Raw genomic sequence first — 17,378 nt, 5'->3', positions numbered from 1 at the left:
TCAGGCCAAAGGCTCATCTAGTCCAACAGCCTGTTTTTCACAGTGGCCAACCAGATCACTTAATGGAAAGCCAGCCCACAGTGAGGGCAGCTGGTATTTAGAGATTCTGCTGCTTCTGATCCTGCAGGTAGCATACACAGCCCTTGTGACTGGCCATTGTTAGTTTCATCTCCATGCTGTTGTGGGAGAACATCTACTTAGATGGCAAACGGGTTAGGTGCCGTATATTTTATGGCGGCTACGGCGGGTACAAATAAGAGCTCAGAACAGACACGAAGCTGCCTTATACTGAATTGGATTGTCATTCTCTTTAGGTCTCAGGCAAAACCCGTTCTCAGCCTGATCACCTTTAAAGTGGAGTTGCTGGTGATCAGACCAGAGGCAAAGCATAAAATTGTTTATATCTGTTTTAGATGTCCTGTTTCTTATGTATGCAAATGATAAAATTCAATCATTTGATCCTGCATGTACCCGGAGCTGTAGAAAATAAGAGCATACTAGATAAAGCCAGTGGCCCTTCTTTTCTGACCGTGGCAAACCAGAGGCCTGTGGGAAACGTATAAGTGGGACATGAGAACAAGAGCATTCTACCCACTTGCCCCCCTCGTGGTTTCCAGAAACTGGTATTAGAAGCCTTATTGCTACCAGTTGTGGGAGCATAGCAGAGCTATCATAGCTAAAAAGGTAAAGGTAAAGGGACCCCTGACCATTAGGTCCAGTCGTGACCGACTCTGGGGTTGCGACGCTCATCTCGCTTTACTGGCCGAGGGAGCCGGCGTACAGCTTCCGGGTCATGTGGCCAGCATGACTAAGCCGCTTCTGGCAAACCAGAGCAGCGCACGGAAATGCCGTTTACCTTCCCACCGGAGTGGTACCTATTTATCTACTTGCACTTTGATGTGCTTTTGAACTGCTAGGTTGGCAGGAGCAGGGACCGAGCAACGGGAGCTCACTCCGTCATGGGGATTCGAACCGCTGACCTTCTGATTGGCAAGTCCTAGGCTCTGTGGTTTAACCCACAGCGCCACCTGCGTCCCAGCTATCATAGCTAGTAGCCATCAAATAGCCTTGGCATCTATGAATTTGTCTAATCCTCTTTTAAACCCATCTTAGTTGGTGGCCATCACTGCCTCCTGTGTGAGTGAGTTACATAGGTTAGCTATGCGCTTCAGCAGCAAGAGGCTTCCCTCACAGCAAATTCGGGGCTGCATTTTTAGACCAGGGGTGGAACCCCTGCAGCCTTTCCAAAAGGGAGTTGGAGTCAATCAGCCCGAGTCAGCATTGCAGGTGGTTAGAGATTATGGGAATGTGAGTGCAGTTGTATCCTGGAGAGCCACAGATTCCGCATCTCTGCTTTAGAAGTCTCATTATACTCCTAATTTTGTCCCCAGATAACCTCAGACCCATGCCACAGTTGTATCCACAGCTGATTCTGCATCTGTTAAGGCTGTAATCCTGTTGTCTCTTGTGGGTTTGGATCCTAATTTCTCTAGTAATTCAGCAAGATCCCTTTCTAGCCTTTTCAAGCTAACCCTGCTCCAAGAAATACATAGGCTCTTTCATTGGATCTCTGAGACCAACATCAATTTCGGATAGACTGCTGAAGCAGCAGGTGCTGTGACTCAGTCCAGAAATCCTGCTTTATGTTTTTTTAAAAACAAAAAACCCTGAGTAACATTCCATTGTTTTGGGTGGCCTTTCTAGTGAACAGGGTTTGTTGACATTTGCAACTCTAGGCCTGTGGAATAGCGGGGCTTACTCCGTTCTTTACTCCTTAACTTAGTATAAGGAGACTAATGACTTGCTTGCTTAATGCCACATCACTCTTTCCCTCTTCTTCTCCCTTCCCAGAGATCTTTTTAATGCCGCATTTGTTTCATGCTGGTCTGAACTCAACGAAGACCAGCAGGATGAGCTGATCCGCAGCATTGAGTTGGCATTGACTTCTCAAGATATAGCAGAGGTCACCCAGACCCTTTTGAACTTGGCAGAGTTCATGGAGCACAGTGACAAGGTAAAGATGCCATTGAAGGAACCCTTTGGGGGAGCGGAGGGGATGGGGGAACTGATTATCTACTTGCATCAGCCTTGAAAGCCAACCAGTGAGGAGGATGGCTTTTATGTCCTTCAGTCCTGCTTCCATTACCTTGTTTGCCTCTTGCTGCTTCTGCTGTGGACTGCTTATATCTCACCTCGCCTTGCCTCTGGTGCTTGATGGCACCCAGTCATAGAAAGCTGCCATATACTGAGTCATACCACTGGGTCCATATAGCTCATAACGGTCTACAACTCTACACTGTTTGGCAGCCCCTTTCCAAGGGATATTCTGATCCCTATCTGGAGATGCCAGGGATTGAACCTGGAACCTTCTGCATGCAAAGCAGATGCTCTACCACTGAGCTATCCATCTCCCAAAGGTCCATATTCCAACCTTGTTCTTGCCCCTGGGCACACCTACTGTCTATAAGCCAGACTCCTGAACTTTCTTTGGCCTTCCTTTCTGTATTTTCAGGGGCCGCTGCCTTTGGGGGATGATAATGGCATTGTCTTGCTGGGGGAGCGGGCAGCCAAATGCCGGGCATATGCTAAGGCACTGCACTACAAGGAGCTGGAGTTCCAGAAGGGTCCAACCCCAGCAATCCTGGAGTCTCTTATCAGGTAGGGCCATTTCTTCTGAACTTCCTTTGTCAGAAATGCTGTTCCTGGCAGCTGGAAAAAAGCATTCAACAACCGTACTTCTCTACATAGTAAGCTTCTACCTATGTAGCACACTATCAAAGTGTTTGTCTATGTATTGAAGTATGTATCTATGTTTCCTTGCTATTTTTTCAAATTGGTGCTTGTGTGCAATGACAGAAATGGAGAATGAAGCTAGCATTATGAGATGTGCTGCATTAGTGCAGGACTTGCATACAACCCTTCCAGAAGTTTGGGACTACAGCTCCCATCAGCCGCAGCCAATGCCTATGCTGGATGGGGCTGATGGGATTTGTAGTCTATACCACGGGAGGGTGCCACATTGGTGAAAGCTGGTTCAGGGCAGAAAATGTGGTTGCTTCATAAACTTTATTAGGAGGATGGGACATGTATCTCTAAAACTATTCCTTTTTCCACTTAGACAAAAGCATTTTAAGGCAAATCTTGGCACTAGGAAGATCTCCCCTCTGTGTATCATCCCTGGCCAAAAAATTTAAGTGACTTTCAAGAGACTTTATATAAAGGACATTTTGAAGACATTTGGCCGTTGCCTTTTTAGAACACACAGAAATACCCTAAATAGCTGTGCAGTTTATAAAGTGCTTGGACTCCCACATCACAGTGGCTTGGGGGGATCAGTAGAGATTTCAGTATCGATTGGCCTGGCAACAGCAGCAGAAGCACTTCAGCACAATATAAGCTCATAAAAACTCCGGGAATTGACCCTCCCTGTTTCTTAAAATACCACCATCTGGTATTTATATGCCTGGGTCCAAGTACAATAGAAATGGTACAACTCACTGCCAGAAATTCTGCAGACTTTCCTCTTTTCTTTGCTCCTGCCTGGGCCTAGGCTGGGTGCCTCTATGAGCAACTCTGACCTTTTCTCCCTGTCCTATTTGTTTGGATCTTGCACTTCAGGGACTACCATTATGAGAGAAAGAAAGAGATTTATTTCCATCCACTTAGTACAATACTCATTTGCAGTTTCCTATAGACCACACTGTCTTTCCTCCCTTCTCCTCCTCTCCCCATCTCAAATGTCCTCTTCCCTCTCACCTCTAAACAAATTACAAGTCAACATTTTTGCCTGCTTCTGATGTCCATTTCAATGGTGTGGCGAGGGCAACGTGCAGAAATATTCCGGGCATCCTTGGGCACCCTTTCCGCAGCGACTGTGTCTGCCTCTGAGCCTGTGGAGGCAGGAAGTGAGAGGGATGACTGCTATTCAGCACTGAATGCTATGCTGTGTTAAGAACACATTAATCTATGATACCTAATTGTTGCTTTTCTGGAAGGAAAACCAAGCAAAATACCACTTATCCCTCTGCTTTGTAAGGGGAGGGAGATAAAAAACAACAACACCTAGCCTGTTAAATGTTCATCTGATATACCTGGTTAAAGCAATGGCAGGCTGTTTGTGTTTGGCTTGTCCATTGGCTTGTGTGGGACATACAGTTTTTGAGAAATGCTTCTCTCTCTCTCTCTCTCTCTCTCTCTCTGTGTGTGTGTGTGTGTGTGTGTGTGTTCGTGTTCCCCCCTTCCTTGTTTCTGAGCCAGCAAACCAGCAATAACTTCCACACAATTTTGTCCGGTTGGGGTCTCTGGATTTGGGGTTTATTATTGCTGTCAGCCAGCCACAAAGTGATCTCTTTGTAAAATTCCCATACCATGGTCAGAGTGATATTGGTGAAGTAACTTTTCTCAGCTGTCGTTTCCAGAAATTCTCCTGAGCTGCATTCCCAGCTGATGACAGATTGTCAGCTTGGAGAGCAGGCAAGAGGTGTACTTGAATCTAATGAAAGAACAAGAGCAGCTGCTTTTAAATGATGATGATTTAACGGCAGGGGGAAAGAATAGCTCTTTGAAAGGGCCATGTCTGTGCTTCCTCTTCTTGCAATGTGCCTATGAATACGGGAGCATATGAAGCTGCCCTATCAAAGAGACAGACCAGCAGGGGATAGTCCATTAGGGCAAATGGAGCGGTGTCCAATCAACCTCACTCTGCCCTCAGCCAGCCCTGCCTTCTTACTTGCGTCCAGTCCAGGGGGTGGCACTGCCTGTCAGATTCCTCCTCTTTCATCTGAGTGTTGCCCTTGTAGAATTCAACAGGGAGGAGAAGGAGGAATCTTGCAGAGCATGTGCTCCTCATGCAAAGGTGTTCAGGTTGAAATCCCCGAGCAGCCTCAGTTAAAAGGACCTTGAGCTTGCAGTTCCACTGCCTGAGAGAAACTGCTGGGCGGAGCAGACAGTGCTGGGACTGATGGACGAATGGTCTGTCTCAGAGATGCCTGGTGTCCCTTTGGATTGGTGAGGTAGAAAGTAGGCGGATTAATTACAGGCAGAGCTAGCTATTTCCACTTATGGTCCCATTCTTTCTACTTGGGAGGCTATACAAATAACTTAAACCCTAAAACAGTTTTAAATTGAAACCCGCCTAGCCTAGAGTGGCCAACTATATGCCACTCTGAAGGCCACAGTCCTCCCCCTGCTCTTGCTCCACAGGAACAGCTGCTATTTGTTGGTATACTGCCTTGGAACATGAAAGCTTCATGAAGCTAGGATAACTTAATAACCATTTGTGCAACAAGAAAGGAGATTGAAATGTGGCTCGCTTTCAACTTTTAAAAAATAAATAAATCCAGAGGGGGCTTTTTCATTAGTACATGTGTTTGGGGAAGATTTGGCCCTCCCAGATGTTGCTGAACTACAACTCCCATCAGCCCCAGCCAGTAGAGGCTGGAATCAAAGCTTGAATTTCTCAAGGACCTTTCCTGAAGGGCCACTTATATCTGCAGACTAATTATTCTGGTGTTAATTACAGATAGGTAGCCGTGTTGGTCTGCCATGGTCAAAACAAAATAAAAAAAAATTCCTTCCAGTAGCACCTTAAAGACCAACTGAGTTAGTTCTAGGTATGAGCTTTCGTGTGCATGCACACTTCTTCAGATACCATCTGAAGGTATCTGAAGAAGTGTGCATGCACACGAAAGCTCATACCTAGAACTAACTCAGTTGGTCTTTAAGGTGCTACTGGAAGGAATTTTTTTTATCTGGTGTTAATTAGCTCTTGAAGTGTGCTCTCTGGTACCCTAGTTTCAGTCCATCTTAAATTGAAATGGATTCAGTTTAAATAGAAATGTCTTTACAAGCTCAGTTGTCGCAAGCAATTGGAATTGTGCCTGAACGTCTTATTTTTTATTAGCCTATTTTTCTGTTTGCTTCCTTGTTTATTTAGGGCTTTTTCCAGTCTGGTGTATTGACTTCATTATGTTACTTCACTTCTGGAGCTAAGCATTTTGTTGCTGTTAATCAGTCTCTGTTCTGTTCCCAGCCAGTAGTCTTGGCTTAATTCAAACTGTGGACTTCTTGTAGAATTTTCTGTCCCTGGAGATGCATAATTCCTCTTGGGTTAAGCCATGTGCCTTTTGCCTGCCTGTTTCTGACAGATCTGTTAATCAATCACTGGCTGCAATTACTCTCTTCCTCTTCCCAAGCAAACAAAATGTACACGTACGTGTGTGTGTGTGTGTGTGAGAGAGAGAGAGAGAGAGAGGGGATAGCAGCTTCTATATTGTCATGCTTAAACTGCTTTTTGGACTGGTGCACAACCTAATGATGTTTATAGCATGCTTCTGAACTGCTACTGCCCATCCTTTAAAGATACAAAATTGCCTAGTTCTGAGTCTTCTATCTCATTATTGACGACAATGATGGGCAGTTGCTGTCAAGGAGGGGCATGGGAGTGGAGCCACTGGAGGGAAAGCCTTTCCAGGCTTCTTTAAAAGCCCCCAGGTAATGCTAGTCCAGGCATAGGCAAACTCGGCCCTCCAGATGTTTTGAGACTACAATTCCCATCATCCCTGACCACTGGTCCTGTTACCTAGGGATGATGGGAGCTGAAGTCCCAAAACATCTGGAGGGCTAGTTAGTGTCTGGGTGAGGCAGCACCTTTTCTAATAAGGCAAGCAGATCCCACTGGGAGCTGCCCAGGGTTTTGTCTGCTGTGACTGGCAATCATTATTACATCCCCCATGGACCCCAAGCCCCACCAATAGCTCTTCCTGAAATATTCCAGGCAGTTCCTGTCCCTTTCCTTCACTCTTTATCTATGGAAAACCAGGCATGCTTGAGTCTCTGAAGGAAATGGGACATGTAGCTTTAGCATGCCTATGGACCAGTCCTGTACAGCATTAGGTCACTGTGCATAGAATTGTAAGTCCCTAGTGGTGCTCACTCTCTAGTAAACCTGCTTGGCAGCGCAGCCTTTTATTAATTGTGTGTGGCTGTCCCTGTGTGCATTGCCCAATTTATCTCTGCCATGTTCCTGTTATCTTCTGCATGTCTCTCATTTTCCATATCATATCCATCCATTGCTCTTTTCTCTTGCCTGCTGAGCTATTTTCAGACCCTGTGTCTGCCACACAACACATACTGTCACCTTTCCTGGAGCCTTGCTTGTTCTTTTCTTCAAGGACTTCTGATTTTAATCTGCCTGCTTGTTAGGTATTTTGACAAAAGACTCAAGACCAAGTTTAAAAACAAGAGAGTTTATTATAGAATCTGAAAAAAACAAAACAAAAAAATCCATTGTGGAGGCATGGCAGATTTTGTACAGAGCGCTCTTTCAATTTACAGCACACACAGATCCACCTGGAGCATCACCCACTCAGCAACCATCTTTAACAACAATATGCTCCTGGAGGGATGGTCCCAAATTTTGGCCAGTCAACATGTACAAGACACTTTCCAGGAAACCAATGTCTTCTGGTGCCAAGATAGCAACTTTAAATTATGCTAGATCCCTCTTGTAAATAATAATTAAAAAGTGAATAAAAAATAGATATATTAACTATGAACCCACTCTGGCAACGAAGTTAAGCAGGGAACTGAGCTGTGAGAGGAGTCCTTGGTAACTTGTGTTTTTTTTAAACAATTCTTTTCCCCAATTGTGATGCATTGCAATGTGTGCATAATATTATTCCTCACATCTCTTTATTTGTATTGAACACTGCACAGTATATTAACAGGACTGAGGAATCTCAGGCCTGGTGGTTGCATGTGGGCCTTGTGGCATCTCTATTTGGTCCTGCTCTGCACCCTACTTGGGTGCTTTTGCCTGGCTGTGGTATGTGCCTTTGAGCTGTGGTAGTGTCTGTGGGTGGGAGATGTGTGTTGGTATGCAGAAACCTCTGGTTTTAGTGTGACTGGAATGGACCCTGCTGTAGAAAGATTAAAAGTTGCTCAATCCACTTTTTCCTATGGCCACATCCACCACTGTCTTGAGGCCCCTTTAGAGTTGCCTGTGACAGAATGTGGCCCTCGGGTTGCAAGAGGTTCCTCATCCCTGGCTTATAGAACCTCAGAATATTAATGTATATTTTTTATTGTTGTTGACAGCTTCCTTTTGTAGTAAACCCCTCCCCCACAAAAGCTTAAGGCATAAATAGTAGGCTTTTAAATCTGGAATGTCTTTGATGCCCCTCCCCATTCATCAATAGGAAGATCTGTGGGGAACTCCAATTACAATTCATCCAACGTCCCAATCTGATTCTTGTTTCTCTTTTAAATTGTGAGCCTATGCTTTTGAAAAGAGGTTCACCTCGCTTGCAGTCATCTTCCTAACTCAGCACTTCCCTCCCTCCCCCATTCCCTTACCTCATTTTGGCCGTTGCTGTATCTGTGCACTTGAGTCAACCTAAAACAGGGAGTGATTGCAAGGTGGACATTTTAAAAAAGCTGGGAAAGTTAATACCGCACTTTGCATCCCTGTACTCCGGGGTGAAATGCTATAGCAACTCTGTGATATTTGTGAATGGAACAAAATTCTTCTCTTATTAGGATGCTGCTTGCCAGGTCTACATGTCCTGGGACATTTGAGCATCCTACTGGAAGAGAGCGTTGTGATGAGAAAGATGCAGAAGTACAGCCCTTGTATTTCAGACCAGTGGTTGTGGTTTATTTTTTGGTTAGCATTTGTGTGTATCTTTCTCCCTGTCCCCCATGAAGTTGTGTCTCTGCTGCCTTACTCAACTTTGTTGGTATCCCCCTGGGCTTTGAAGTCTGCCGGCCGAATCTTCATCTCAACCCTCTTCAGGGAATAGGTTTTACCGTGCCATCCGTACCAAGTAATCCCATCTGTGCTCTTGTTGTGCTCTCCATTGCGGTAGTAAACCCCGTTCAGGTTGGAGTCTGTACAGCAGTTGTACCAGTAGCCGCCTGTTGAGAAACAAAAGTGGAGAAAATCTTTTGATCTGTCTTCGAAAGCAGTGGGTTTTGAAACTTTTCGCCTCCAGGGAGCCTCCTTTTGCATTGACATCTGCCATCATGGGACCAAGCAAATTGCAAAGCATTCTGGGGCACACACGGTTTCATTAATGCATTGGCCTACCCCTGAGCCAGAGGATCAGGTAGCAGGCAATGGGAAATAGCTTTCTCTGCCCACAATCTAGGAGAGCCATTGCCAGTTGGCCTAGACTAGGTATAGGGAACCTTGCCCCCCACCCGGTACATTGCTGAACTGACACTCCAATCACCCCAGCCATTGGCTATGCTTGCTGGGGCTGCTAGGAGTTGTAGTTCAGCAATATCTAGAGGGCCAAAGGTTCCCCTGAATTTGATGGACAAATAGTCTAACCTTTTATAAGGCAGCTTCCTATGTTCCTGTTTGCTTCAGAAAGTGCTTCACGTATCACATTTAGTAGTTCTCATTGTTCTTGCAATGCTTACAACTTCAAAGCAAATACAGTGGTACCTCGGGTTACATACGCTTCAGGTTACATACGCTTCAGGTTACAGACTCCGCTAACCCAGAAATAGTACCTCTGGTTAAGAACTTTGCTTCAGTATGAAAACAGAAATCATGCTCCAGCGGTGTGAAAGCAGCAGGAGGCCCCATTAGCTAAAGTGGTGCTTCAGGTTAAGAACAGTTTCAGGTTAAGAACGGACCTCCGGAACGAATTAAGTACTTAACCCGAGGTACCACTGTAAAGGTTTTGGAAATGTTTCTAAATTGCCCTGTTCAGCTAAAACTTAGTGTAGGAGGAGGAGCCCATCTACATGCTTACCTTTGCGTAACAGTGCACAATGATCCACGCACTTGTCGTTGTCCTTGTCCTTAGTGCTGAAGGCTGTGTTGTTGTGGTACCTCAGGGAGTCATGTGGAATGTTGCCACTGTAGTTGGCCAAGAAGAGGCGGTAGCTGTTTAGCTCGTTGCCCAGAGTGAAGTGGTTGTACAGAGCATAGCGGATGTTGCCATTCCAGTCCTGCAAGGGTAAACAGGAGGTGGATGAAGGTGAAGAGGAAACATCTTCTGTTAGCAAATTTATCTAGGAAAACCGTTTCCAGGAATGTATGCACCTATCCCTCCTTGCAAGGAGTGCCATATCTTCAGGCATCCATTGCTCTTTCAAATGGATGTGATGGATTCCTGCGTAGGAAACGATACGGCCATTTCCTCAACGTTTTGCATTTCATTCATGTGTTCAACCACAGGGCATCTTGTCTGCTCAAGAAGGACAAGGACAGGGCACCACAGTTCAAGAAGGACGCTGACAAACTGGAACGTGTCCAGAGGAGGGCAACCAAAATGGTCAAAGGCCTGGAAACGATGCCTTATGAGGAATGGCTAAGGGAGCTGGGCATGTTTAGCCTGGAGAAGAGGAGGTTAAGGGGTGATATGATAGCCATGTTCAAATATATAAAAGGATGTCACATAGAGGAGGGAGAAAGGTTGTTTTCTGCTGCTCCAGAGAAGCGAACACGGAGCAATGGCTCCAAACTACAAGAAAGAAGATTCCACCTAAACATTAGGAAGAACTTCCTGACAGTAAGAGCTGTTCGACAGTGGAATTTGCTGCCCAGGAGTGTGGTGGAGTCTCCTTCTTTGGAAGTCTTTAAGCAGAGGCTTGACAACCATATGTCAGGAGTGCTCTGATGGTGTTTCCTGCTTGGCAGGGGGTTGGACTCGATGGCCCTTGTGGTCTATTCCAATTCTATGATTCTATGCTAGCTCCACGGAAACTACTTCTCATCTTGTTCATAAGCCCGGTGTTTGTTGTAAAATCGTGCCCCTCCTGGTGCTGAAGGCTTAGAGCGAATAGCGTTTTTGGAACAGAGGATGCTTTAAGCATTCAATTATAGATGACTCCCTTCAGCAAAACCTCTTGCTCTGCCTGCAGTTTGGCAGGAAAATACCTCTGTAGTTGTGGAGCAGCCGCTGAGGACATCTGGGTATGTGCCCTTGCTTTTTGAGTTGAAGGGCACTGTTAAGAGGGCATAATGGAGGGTGGGGGAGATATCTGACTTGCCAACCCCAGATACTGACGCCTATGTAAAGCAGTACCTAGAAATTGCAATACAGTCGTACCTTGGATCCCGAATGCCCTGGAACTCAAACATTTTGGCTCCCAAACACCGCAAACCCAGAAGTGAGTGTTCCGGTTTGTTAATGTTCTTTTGGAACCCAAACATCCGATGGGTCAGCCAATCAGAAACTGTAGTTTGGTTTTTGAACGTTTTGGAAGTCAAATGGACTTCTGGAACGGATTCCATTTGACTTCCAAGGTTCGGCTGTATCTCAAATTGCTGTTGGAGACTGCTCATCCTTCTAATTTCCTCAGCTGTTCAACATAGATCAATTACCAAAAATTCGCCTGGTTTTTTGAAACCATTCCCTTACCTCAAGCTCCACACGCAGCATTGTTGGGCGCCGGGAAAGCCTATGGATGTGTTCATTTCCCAGCCAAAAGTCTCCCTGGATGCTGCCAAACCCTTGCTTGTATTGCTTCCAGTCCCGGCTGAAGGAAATCAGGCCAACTTTACGCCTCTGGATGACTGTCCATCCTCCTCCGTCAGTCTCCATGTCACAGTATACCTGGAGCAATAGGAAAGAGCATTGATTCCAGTCATTCATGGAGACTAGGGACTGTCCAGGCCCCTTTTGGGCAGGGGGCATGTATTTGTTGCTGCCAAATTGGACTGAATAGTTGAGTTGATTTGAATATCTGTTCTTCCCCTCCTCTCACCCCACAAACCATATCAGTATGAATATAAGTGAAAAAATGTATTATTGGTAATGGCAGAATAAGGGATTTTAGGCACTGGGTAGCAGCATTTACCATGAGGTCAGCTGCTTTTTAGTTTAGGAGAGATGTTCTCTGTGATGCTACAGGTGGAATGAAGCTACTTTCTCAGAAAGCCATTTTGAGTACCAAGAAAGGGAAATCCATGAACATCAAAAGGTTTTTTAAAATAATGATCATCATCATCATCATCATCCTAAGTGTCACTCTTTCAGTCCAGGAATCCTGGACAGTTTTCCCTACTGGACCATTGTAGAGAAGCTCTTACCAGCACCCCTAGAGGGTCACCTTCTGTGGGTCATGGAGGCTCAGAGAGAGCAAATGTGTGCTCCTTCCATAGGAACCTGTCCTGAAAGCTGCCCATCTTGACTACAGTGGTACCTCGGGTTACATATGCTTCAGGTTACAGACTCTGCTAACCCAGAAATAGTGCTTCAGGTTAAGAACTTTGCTTCACAATGAGAACAGAAATTGTGCTCTGGTGGCGCAGCAGTAGCAGGAGGCCCCATTAGCTAAAGTGGTGCTTCAGATTAAGAACAGTTTCAGGTTAAGTACGGACCTCCGGAACGAATTAAGTACTTAACCCGAGGTACCACTGTATAACTGGGGCATAAGTAAGTCATAGCATTTGTATTAAAACTTCTTACTTGCATTTCTGGCGTTCCCAGGAATTCATCAGGGAGAAGTCTGTAGACCCCTGAAGTTCTGTAATTTCTCTGATAAAGCGATGAGCAGTCGTACACAGCATCTGTGTCAATGGAGGGGGTGGAATGGGAAGCAACAAATGTTTAGCAATGACCGACGAGTATTATCTGATGAGGTCAATCTGCTTCAACACCCCCAACCCACAAATTGTGATCTTTTGACACATTTTTCTTAAATGTAACCTTGCTTATGTTACAGTTCCTCCAAAAACAGCATGTAAGTTTTAAACCGTTACGTTGCAATATTTAGTGAAGCCTCCCTAGAATTTCAAAGCCAGAAGGGGAACCCTGAGACCATCAAGCCTCAACCACCTCCAACATTAAGCTATGTGACTCAGACAGCCATGTGCTCCACAAATAAGAGGACAGCTGTGTATCTCTTCAGGATGCTTGCAGCTGATGCCTTCCTCAAGCAAGTGAGCCAAACTGTGTTCTACTGGTGAATGAAGCCATTGCCCAGTTTGGGAGAGCTAATAATAATAATTTTATGATGTATACCCTGCCCATCTGGCTGGGTTTCCCCAGCTACTCTGGGTGGCTTACAGCACATAAAAAATTGTAAAAGATTAAACATTAAAAATTTCACGATACAGGGTTGCCTTCAGATCTGCATGATGGCGGCTGCACTCTAGAAGCATTTCCTGAACCTAGTAGGCTGTTTCAGCAATTGATTGGCACACATGGAATCAGGAGGGCCATCCTGCTTACAGAGAGACCTACTCAAGTTATTTTTCTCGTGTCCATATATAAGTGTAGATTTTGGGCACTAACGTCTCCAGCCTTCTGTAACCCTTCAAAAACACAACCATTGAACAGTAAGGACTTGGAGCGGGATCAGGCTAGCAGAAAGGGAGGCTCGCTCAGTGGCACAAGGGGGATTTGATGGCTTTGGCATGTGTGCCTGAACCCCCCCCCCCCCAAAAAAAAACCCATTCTAAAATTATGCAAACATTATCCTGATTAGTAAAGAACAAAGAACCAGAATGGTTCAGTAACCATAGTATTGAACTTTGAGGACTTAAGGTTCAGATCCCAGCTCGGCTGGGTGAGTTTGGGCAGCTTACAAACCCTTGGCCTTGACTGCAGCTGTAAATTTGACGTAATAGCAACGTATCTCACCATGGTCTTTTAAAGGTGAAAGAGAAATTGTTTTAGCAGTGTAGCAGAAGTACTTGTCTGTTCAGAAATGGCTAGTGCAAGAGCTGGTGTAACCAACAGACTAGGCTACAAATCTAGAAACTTCAGGTTTGAATCTCACTTTGAATTTTCTAGTTACAGATAGGTATCCGTGTTGGTCTGCCATAGTCAAAACAAAAAATTCCTTCCAGTAGCACCTTAAAGACCAACTAAGTTAGTTCTTGGTATGAGCTTTTGTGTATCTGAAGAAGTGTGCATGCACACGAAAGCTCATACCTAGAACTAACTTAGTTGGTCTTTAAGGTGCTACTGGAAGGAATTTTTTGTTTTGAATTTTCTAGGTAGCCTCAGGGCAGGCATTCTCTGCTGCATGCTTTGTCCTACAATAGGGGCGTATCACACCCATACCAGCCTGCCTCACAATAATTTACTATAGCAAGATTGTGTAAAGTGACCTGAACACTCAGAAACAGCACTTCACAGATGCTGAGCAGTAGTGTTACTACTTCTGAGTGTGAGAGAGCCAGTTTCTCCTCCAAAAACTTCTCTTATTGCAAAAGCCCCCAGACTGAAGCAATGGGGAATAGCAAATACAGTTTGTTGCCATTCCGCAAAGCCCAACGTCTTGATCTGATAGGATGGCCATGCCTGGGACAGCTTCCCCGGTTTGCAGTTGTGCTCTCGGGCAGACGAGCCAAATCAGCACATCTGACATGTTTGGACTGTGCACGGTCTGTTTTCTGCATCATGGCCTGCTCCCACTTGGAAAGTACATTCCCACTCCGGCGAGCGTATCAGCCTTTTTGGAAATGGTTGCTTCCCTTTCCATGTTAAGAACTGAACATCCAGCTGCTTCAAGGGGAAGGGAGAGGCCCTTCCCGAGGTTAACTTTTATCCATCCTGACAGGTGTAACAGAGTGCAAGGTGAATGATTTCCACCTATTAGGAAATATTAGGTGCCAACTGGGGCTTCTTCGCAGCCAGCAATTCAAGTCCCTACGTGGCTGCCTTCCGCATGCAGTGTGGCCTTACCATGCCTGTAATAAGACATGTTGTGGTTTAATAATTTTTTACCTTGAAGGCACACTCTGGACTATTTATGTGAATACTGCAAAAACCTCAGTGTGAGGATTTTTTCCCCCAGGGCACACTTCTATATAGCTTGGTTGCTCACAATTGAGGGAAAGAGCTGCTTCCAGGCGGCCATGGCTATAAGCTAAGTTGAGTTGATTATTTATTTCACTATAAACCTCAAATGATGAACCGGCTAGTTAAAAGGTGTGTTAGTAAAAGTGTGTGTGGCTATATTGGCCCCTGTGGGAAAAGGTGACTAGGTGGTAACCAAGGTTATGTTACTCAATTAAATCGGATGAGCTTTAATTGATTATTGGGGTGGAGTTTTTAAAAATAAAGCTATACATATAGTGTTGAAGGAAAATTCATATTTTCTTTTAGGGAATGGTTGCGGATCAGTAGTAGAACAACTGCTTTGCATGCAGAGGGCAGCAGGTTCAATTCTGGGGGTCTCCAGGCAAGGCTGGAAATTAGTCCTGCCTAAATCTTGAAGGGCTGCTGTTGGTCAGTGTGGGCAGTATCAAGCTAGATAGTGATCTGACTTGGTTCTTTAATTTTGAATGGTGCAGATATATATGTAAAATATCTCACAACATTCCCCCTTGAGTGAGCATACAGGTGGAGTGCCTCTTTGAAGATGACACCATCCACAGTTTTCATGCAGGCTTTTTTCTTTTTTAAGCGTTTTGTCATTGAGCTGAAATGGCTTTCAGTTTGATTTACTGAGGTTTTAAAACTATTTAATCCAACCAGTGTTTGTTAAAGATGGCAATGCTAGCGTCCATGCATCTCCGGATATGACTGCTCATATTCTCACACAGAGTTCTTTGTGCGAAATCACACATGTGCTCACAACCTTCCCTCTTTCCTCACAAACTGCTCCTGGAAAAAAACATGAATGGGATCTGGCTGCACTTTCCTATCTTTAAGCACACACAAAGACAGAGAGACCATAATCTTAATGTAGGACTGTCTCTCCTCACTTTTCTGCTGACATTCTAAAGAGTGATTGTGTTTTGAGTGTCTGCAGGTCTTATACGCAGAACAAAGCTGTTATCATTTAAAGCATTCAAGCTCTCTTGGAAATGAAATAGTTGAACAACTCAAAAGCAAATACACAAGATTGTGATTCCCTGTTTAAAAGCACCTCTCCTGGGGTGCATTTTGCCCAGCAGAGTTTGCTTGCAGTATTGGGGGTCTTAACTGAGGGGAGCAGCTTCTGAGGTTCTATTTTTTCCATGCATTTATTTGCCATACCGCTGGTCCTCCTTACCTGCGGATGTTTGCGTGACAGTCTGAGCTGCCTGGAGCTGCACGATGCCCAGCTGGTTGTTCATCTCCGAGTACTTCCCTTCCACGTCATTGAGGCGCAGGTCCATCTGCTTGAAGCTTCCTTCCAGCTCCATCACCTGCATGATGGCGTTTCCCAGTTCATCCTCCTGCTTCTTGCTCAGCTCCTGTATCAAGGTGGACAGGTTGGCCACGTGCATCTTCAGCTCCTTCAGCTCCTCGCAGCAGCCTAGGTTCTTGGGGTTCCCATTGATCACCTTCCTCTTTGGAGGTTTCTGCAGCCAGGCTGGGTACACGGCCAAAGAGATGGTTACTGCACATAACCAAGCCAGCTGAGTGCTGAACGTGGTCTGCATGCTGTGTCTAGGGATTTTTCTTCTTCTCTGCTCCCCCGCTCACTTGGTCCTAGGGATTGCTTCAGAAATTCTTATCTCCTGTCCCAGGAGGAGGAAGAGTTGCTTTTTTAGTTGAACTGTATTTGTACAGATGTTTTCTGTAAAGCCACAGCTATTGTTTCCCTCTTTCTCTTTCTCAATGAACCAAGTCTCTCAAAGGTGGATCGCTCCTGTCGGAGTCTATGCTCTCGAGAAATGTGTGTGCCTCTCCCTCGCACACCGCATCTTAAATATCTCTTGCTTCTGGGTACCTCCCCCCCCCCCTTGCAGCCCATACACAGCCCGCTAAGCCACTCCCCACTCATCTGCTCATATCAGGTGGAAACAAATACTTTTTAGGGCTTGTTTGCGTGAATGTGAGCGGGGGGGTTAAGGGTGGGCAGCTTGGAGGCTTTTTCTGTTCAACTTTGTCATTCTCTCAGATTTGGGAGTGGGGGGAGTGCAGGGAAGTCATGGGAGTTGCCAGTAAATGCCTCCTACTGGATTTTAGCCTTTTTGGTGACTAATCCTCTGGCAGCATGTTAAGGGACAGAGCAGGAGTTCAAGTTTGGTAAATGGAAGGGGGTTCTGCAGGTCAAAAGATTATATAAGAGGTTGGGGGGGGCTGATCCCACTTCTAGCAGCCCTTTATTAAGAGAGAAAGGGTGACTTGGATTTCTGGTATGTTTTTCTGACTGCCTCGGAGGAAGGGACCCAAAGGCCAACTGGTTCAGAACTGGGAGGGAAAGGGCTACGTCATGTCACCTATCAGATGTCCAGCACGCAGAGAGAAAATGCCTGCAAAGTCTTGTGACTCAAGCAAGCGAACCCAACCTCAGCACTGCCATGTGCAGGTGGTATAACAAGTAGCAAATCTGAACTGGTCCAGCGTCTGTCCTGATCCATCAAGCAGTGAACACGAGCAAACCCCATTCCTTAGGGGAAATTTCAGTAGGTACATTTCTCACATTATAATACAGTAAGTAACAGTGTGAGAAACTAAGATATGAAAGCTAGG

The 17,378-nt window shown here is 45.4% G+C and overlaps 2 protein-coding genes across 5 annotated transcripts in view; one reads left to right on the top strand and one right to left on the bottom strand.

The window, feature by feature from the left end:
* Nucleotides 1-17,378, top strand: part of MTOR (mechanistic target of rapamycin kinase) — a 99,964-nt gene that overhangs the window by 37,510 nt on the left and 45,076 nt on the right. For all 4 annotated transcript variants that reach the window (XM_081870651.1, XM_081870649.1, XM_081870650.1 and 1 more), the window contains 2 exons: nucleotides 1,852-2,014; nucleotides 2,513-2,658. In XM_081870651.1, coding sequence (XP_081726777.1) covers nucleotides 1,852-2,014; nucleotides 2,513-2,658 — 309 coding nt within the window. The remainder of the gene's footprint in view (nucleotides 1-1,851; nucleotides 2,015-2,512; nucleotides 2,659-17,378) is intronic.
* On the bottom strand, nucleotides 7,232-16,624 carry ANGPTL7 (angiopoietin like 7). The gene is made up of 5 exons (XM_081871259.1): nucleotides 15,970-16,624; nucleotides 12,429-12,529; nucleotides 11,379-11,573; nucleotides 9,765-9,963; nucleotides 7,232-8,916 (listed from the first exon to the last, which is right to left on the bottom strand). The coding sequence occupies exons 1-5, from the start codon at nucleotides 16,340-16,342 to the stop codon at nucleotides 8,723-8,725; spliced, it is 1,062 nt and encodes a 353-aa protein (XP_081727385.1). The 5' UTR covers nucleotides 16,343-16,624; the 3' UTR covers nucleotides 7,232-8,722.

Source organism: Podarcis erhardii, assembly GCF_964252035.2.
Source record: "Podarcis erhardii genome assembly, chromosome: 7".
Taxonomy (NCBI): domain Eukaryota; kingdom Metazoa; phylum Chordata; class Lepidosauria; order Squamata; family Lacertidae; genus Podarcis; species Podarcis erhardii.
The sequence above is the reverse complement of the archived record's forward strand: the minus strand, read 5'-3'. Positions and strand labels throughout refer to the sequence as shown.

Excerpts from the sequence above, each read along its gene's own strand:
- ANGPTL7 (XM_081871259.1), bottom strand. The coding sequence starts at position 16,342 with ATGCAGACCACGTTCAGCACTCAGCTGGCTTGGTTATGTGCAGTAACC. Across the intron at positions 12,530-15,969 it reads TGTCACGCAAACATCCGCAG|ATGCTGTGTACGACTGCTCA; the intron begins GTAAGGAGGACC and ends CCATTGACACAG. Across the intron at positions 11,574-12,428 it reads TGGGAACGCCAGAAATGCAA|GTATACTGTGACATGGAGAC; the intron begins GTAAGAAGTTTT and ends CTATTGCTCCAG.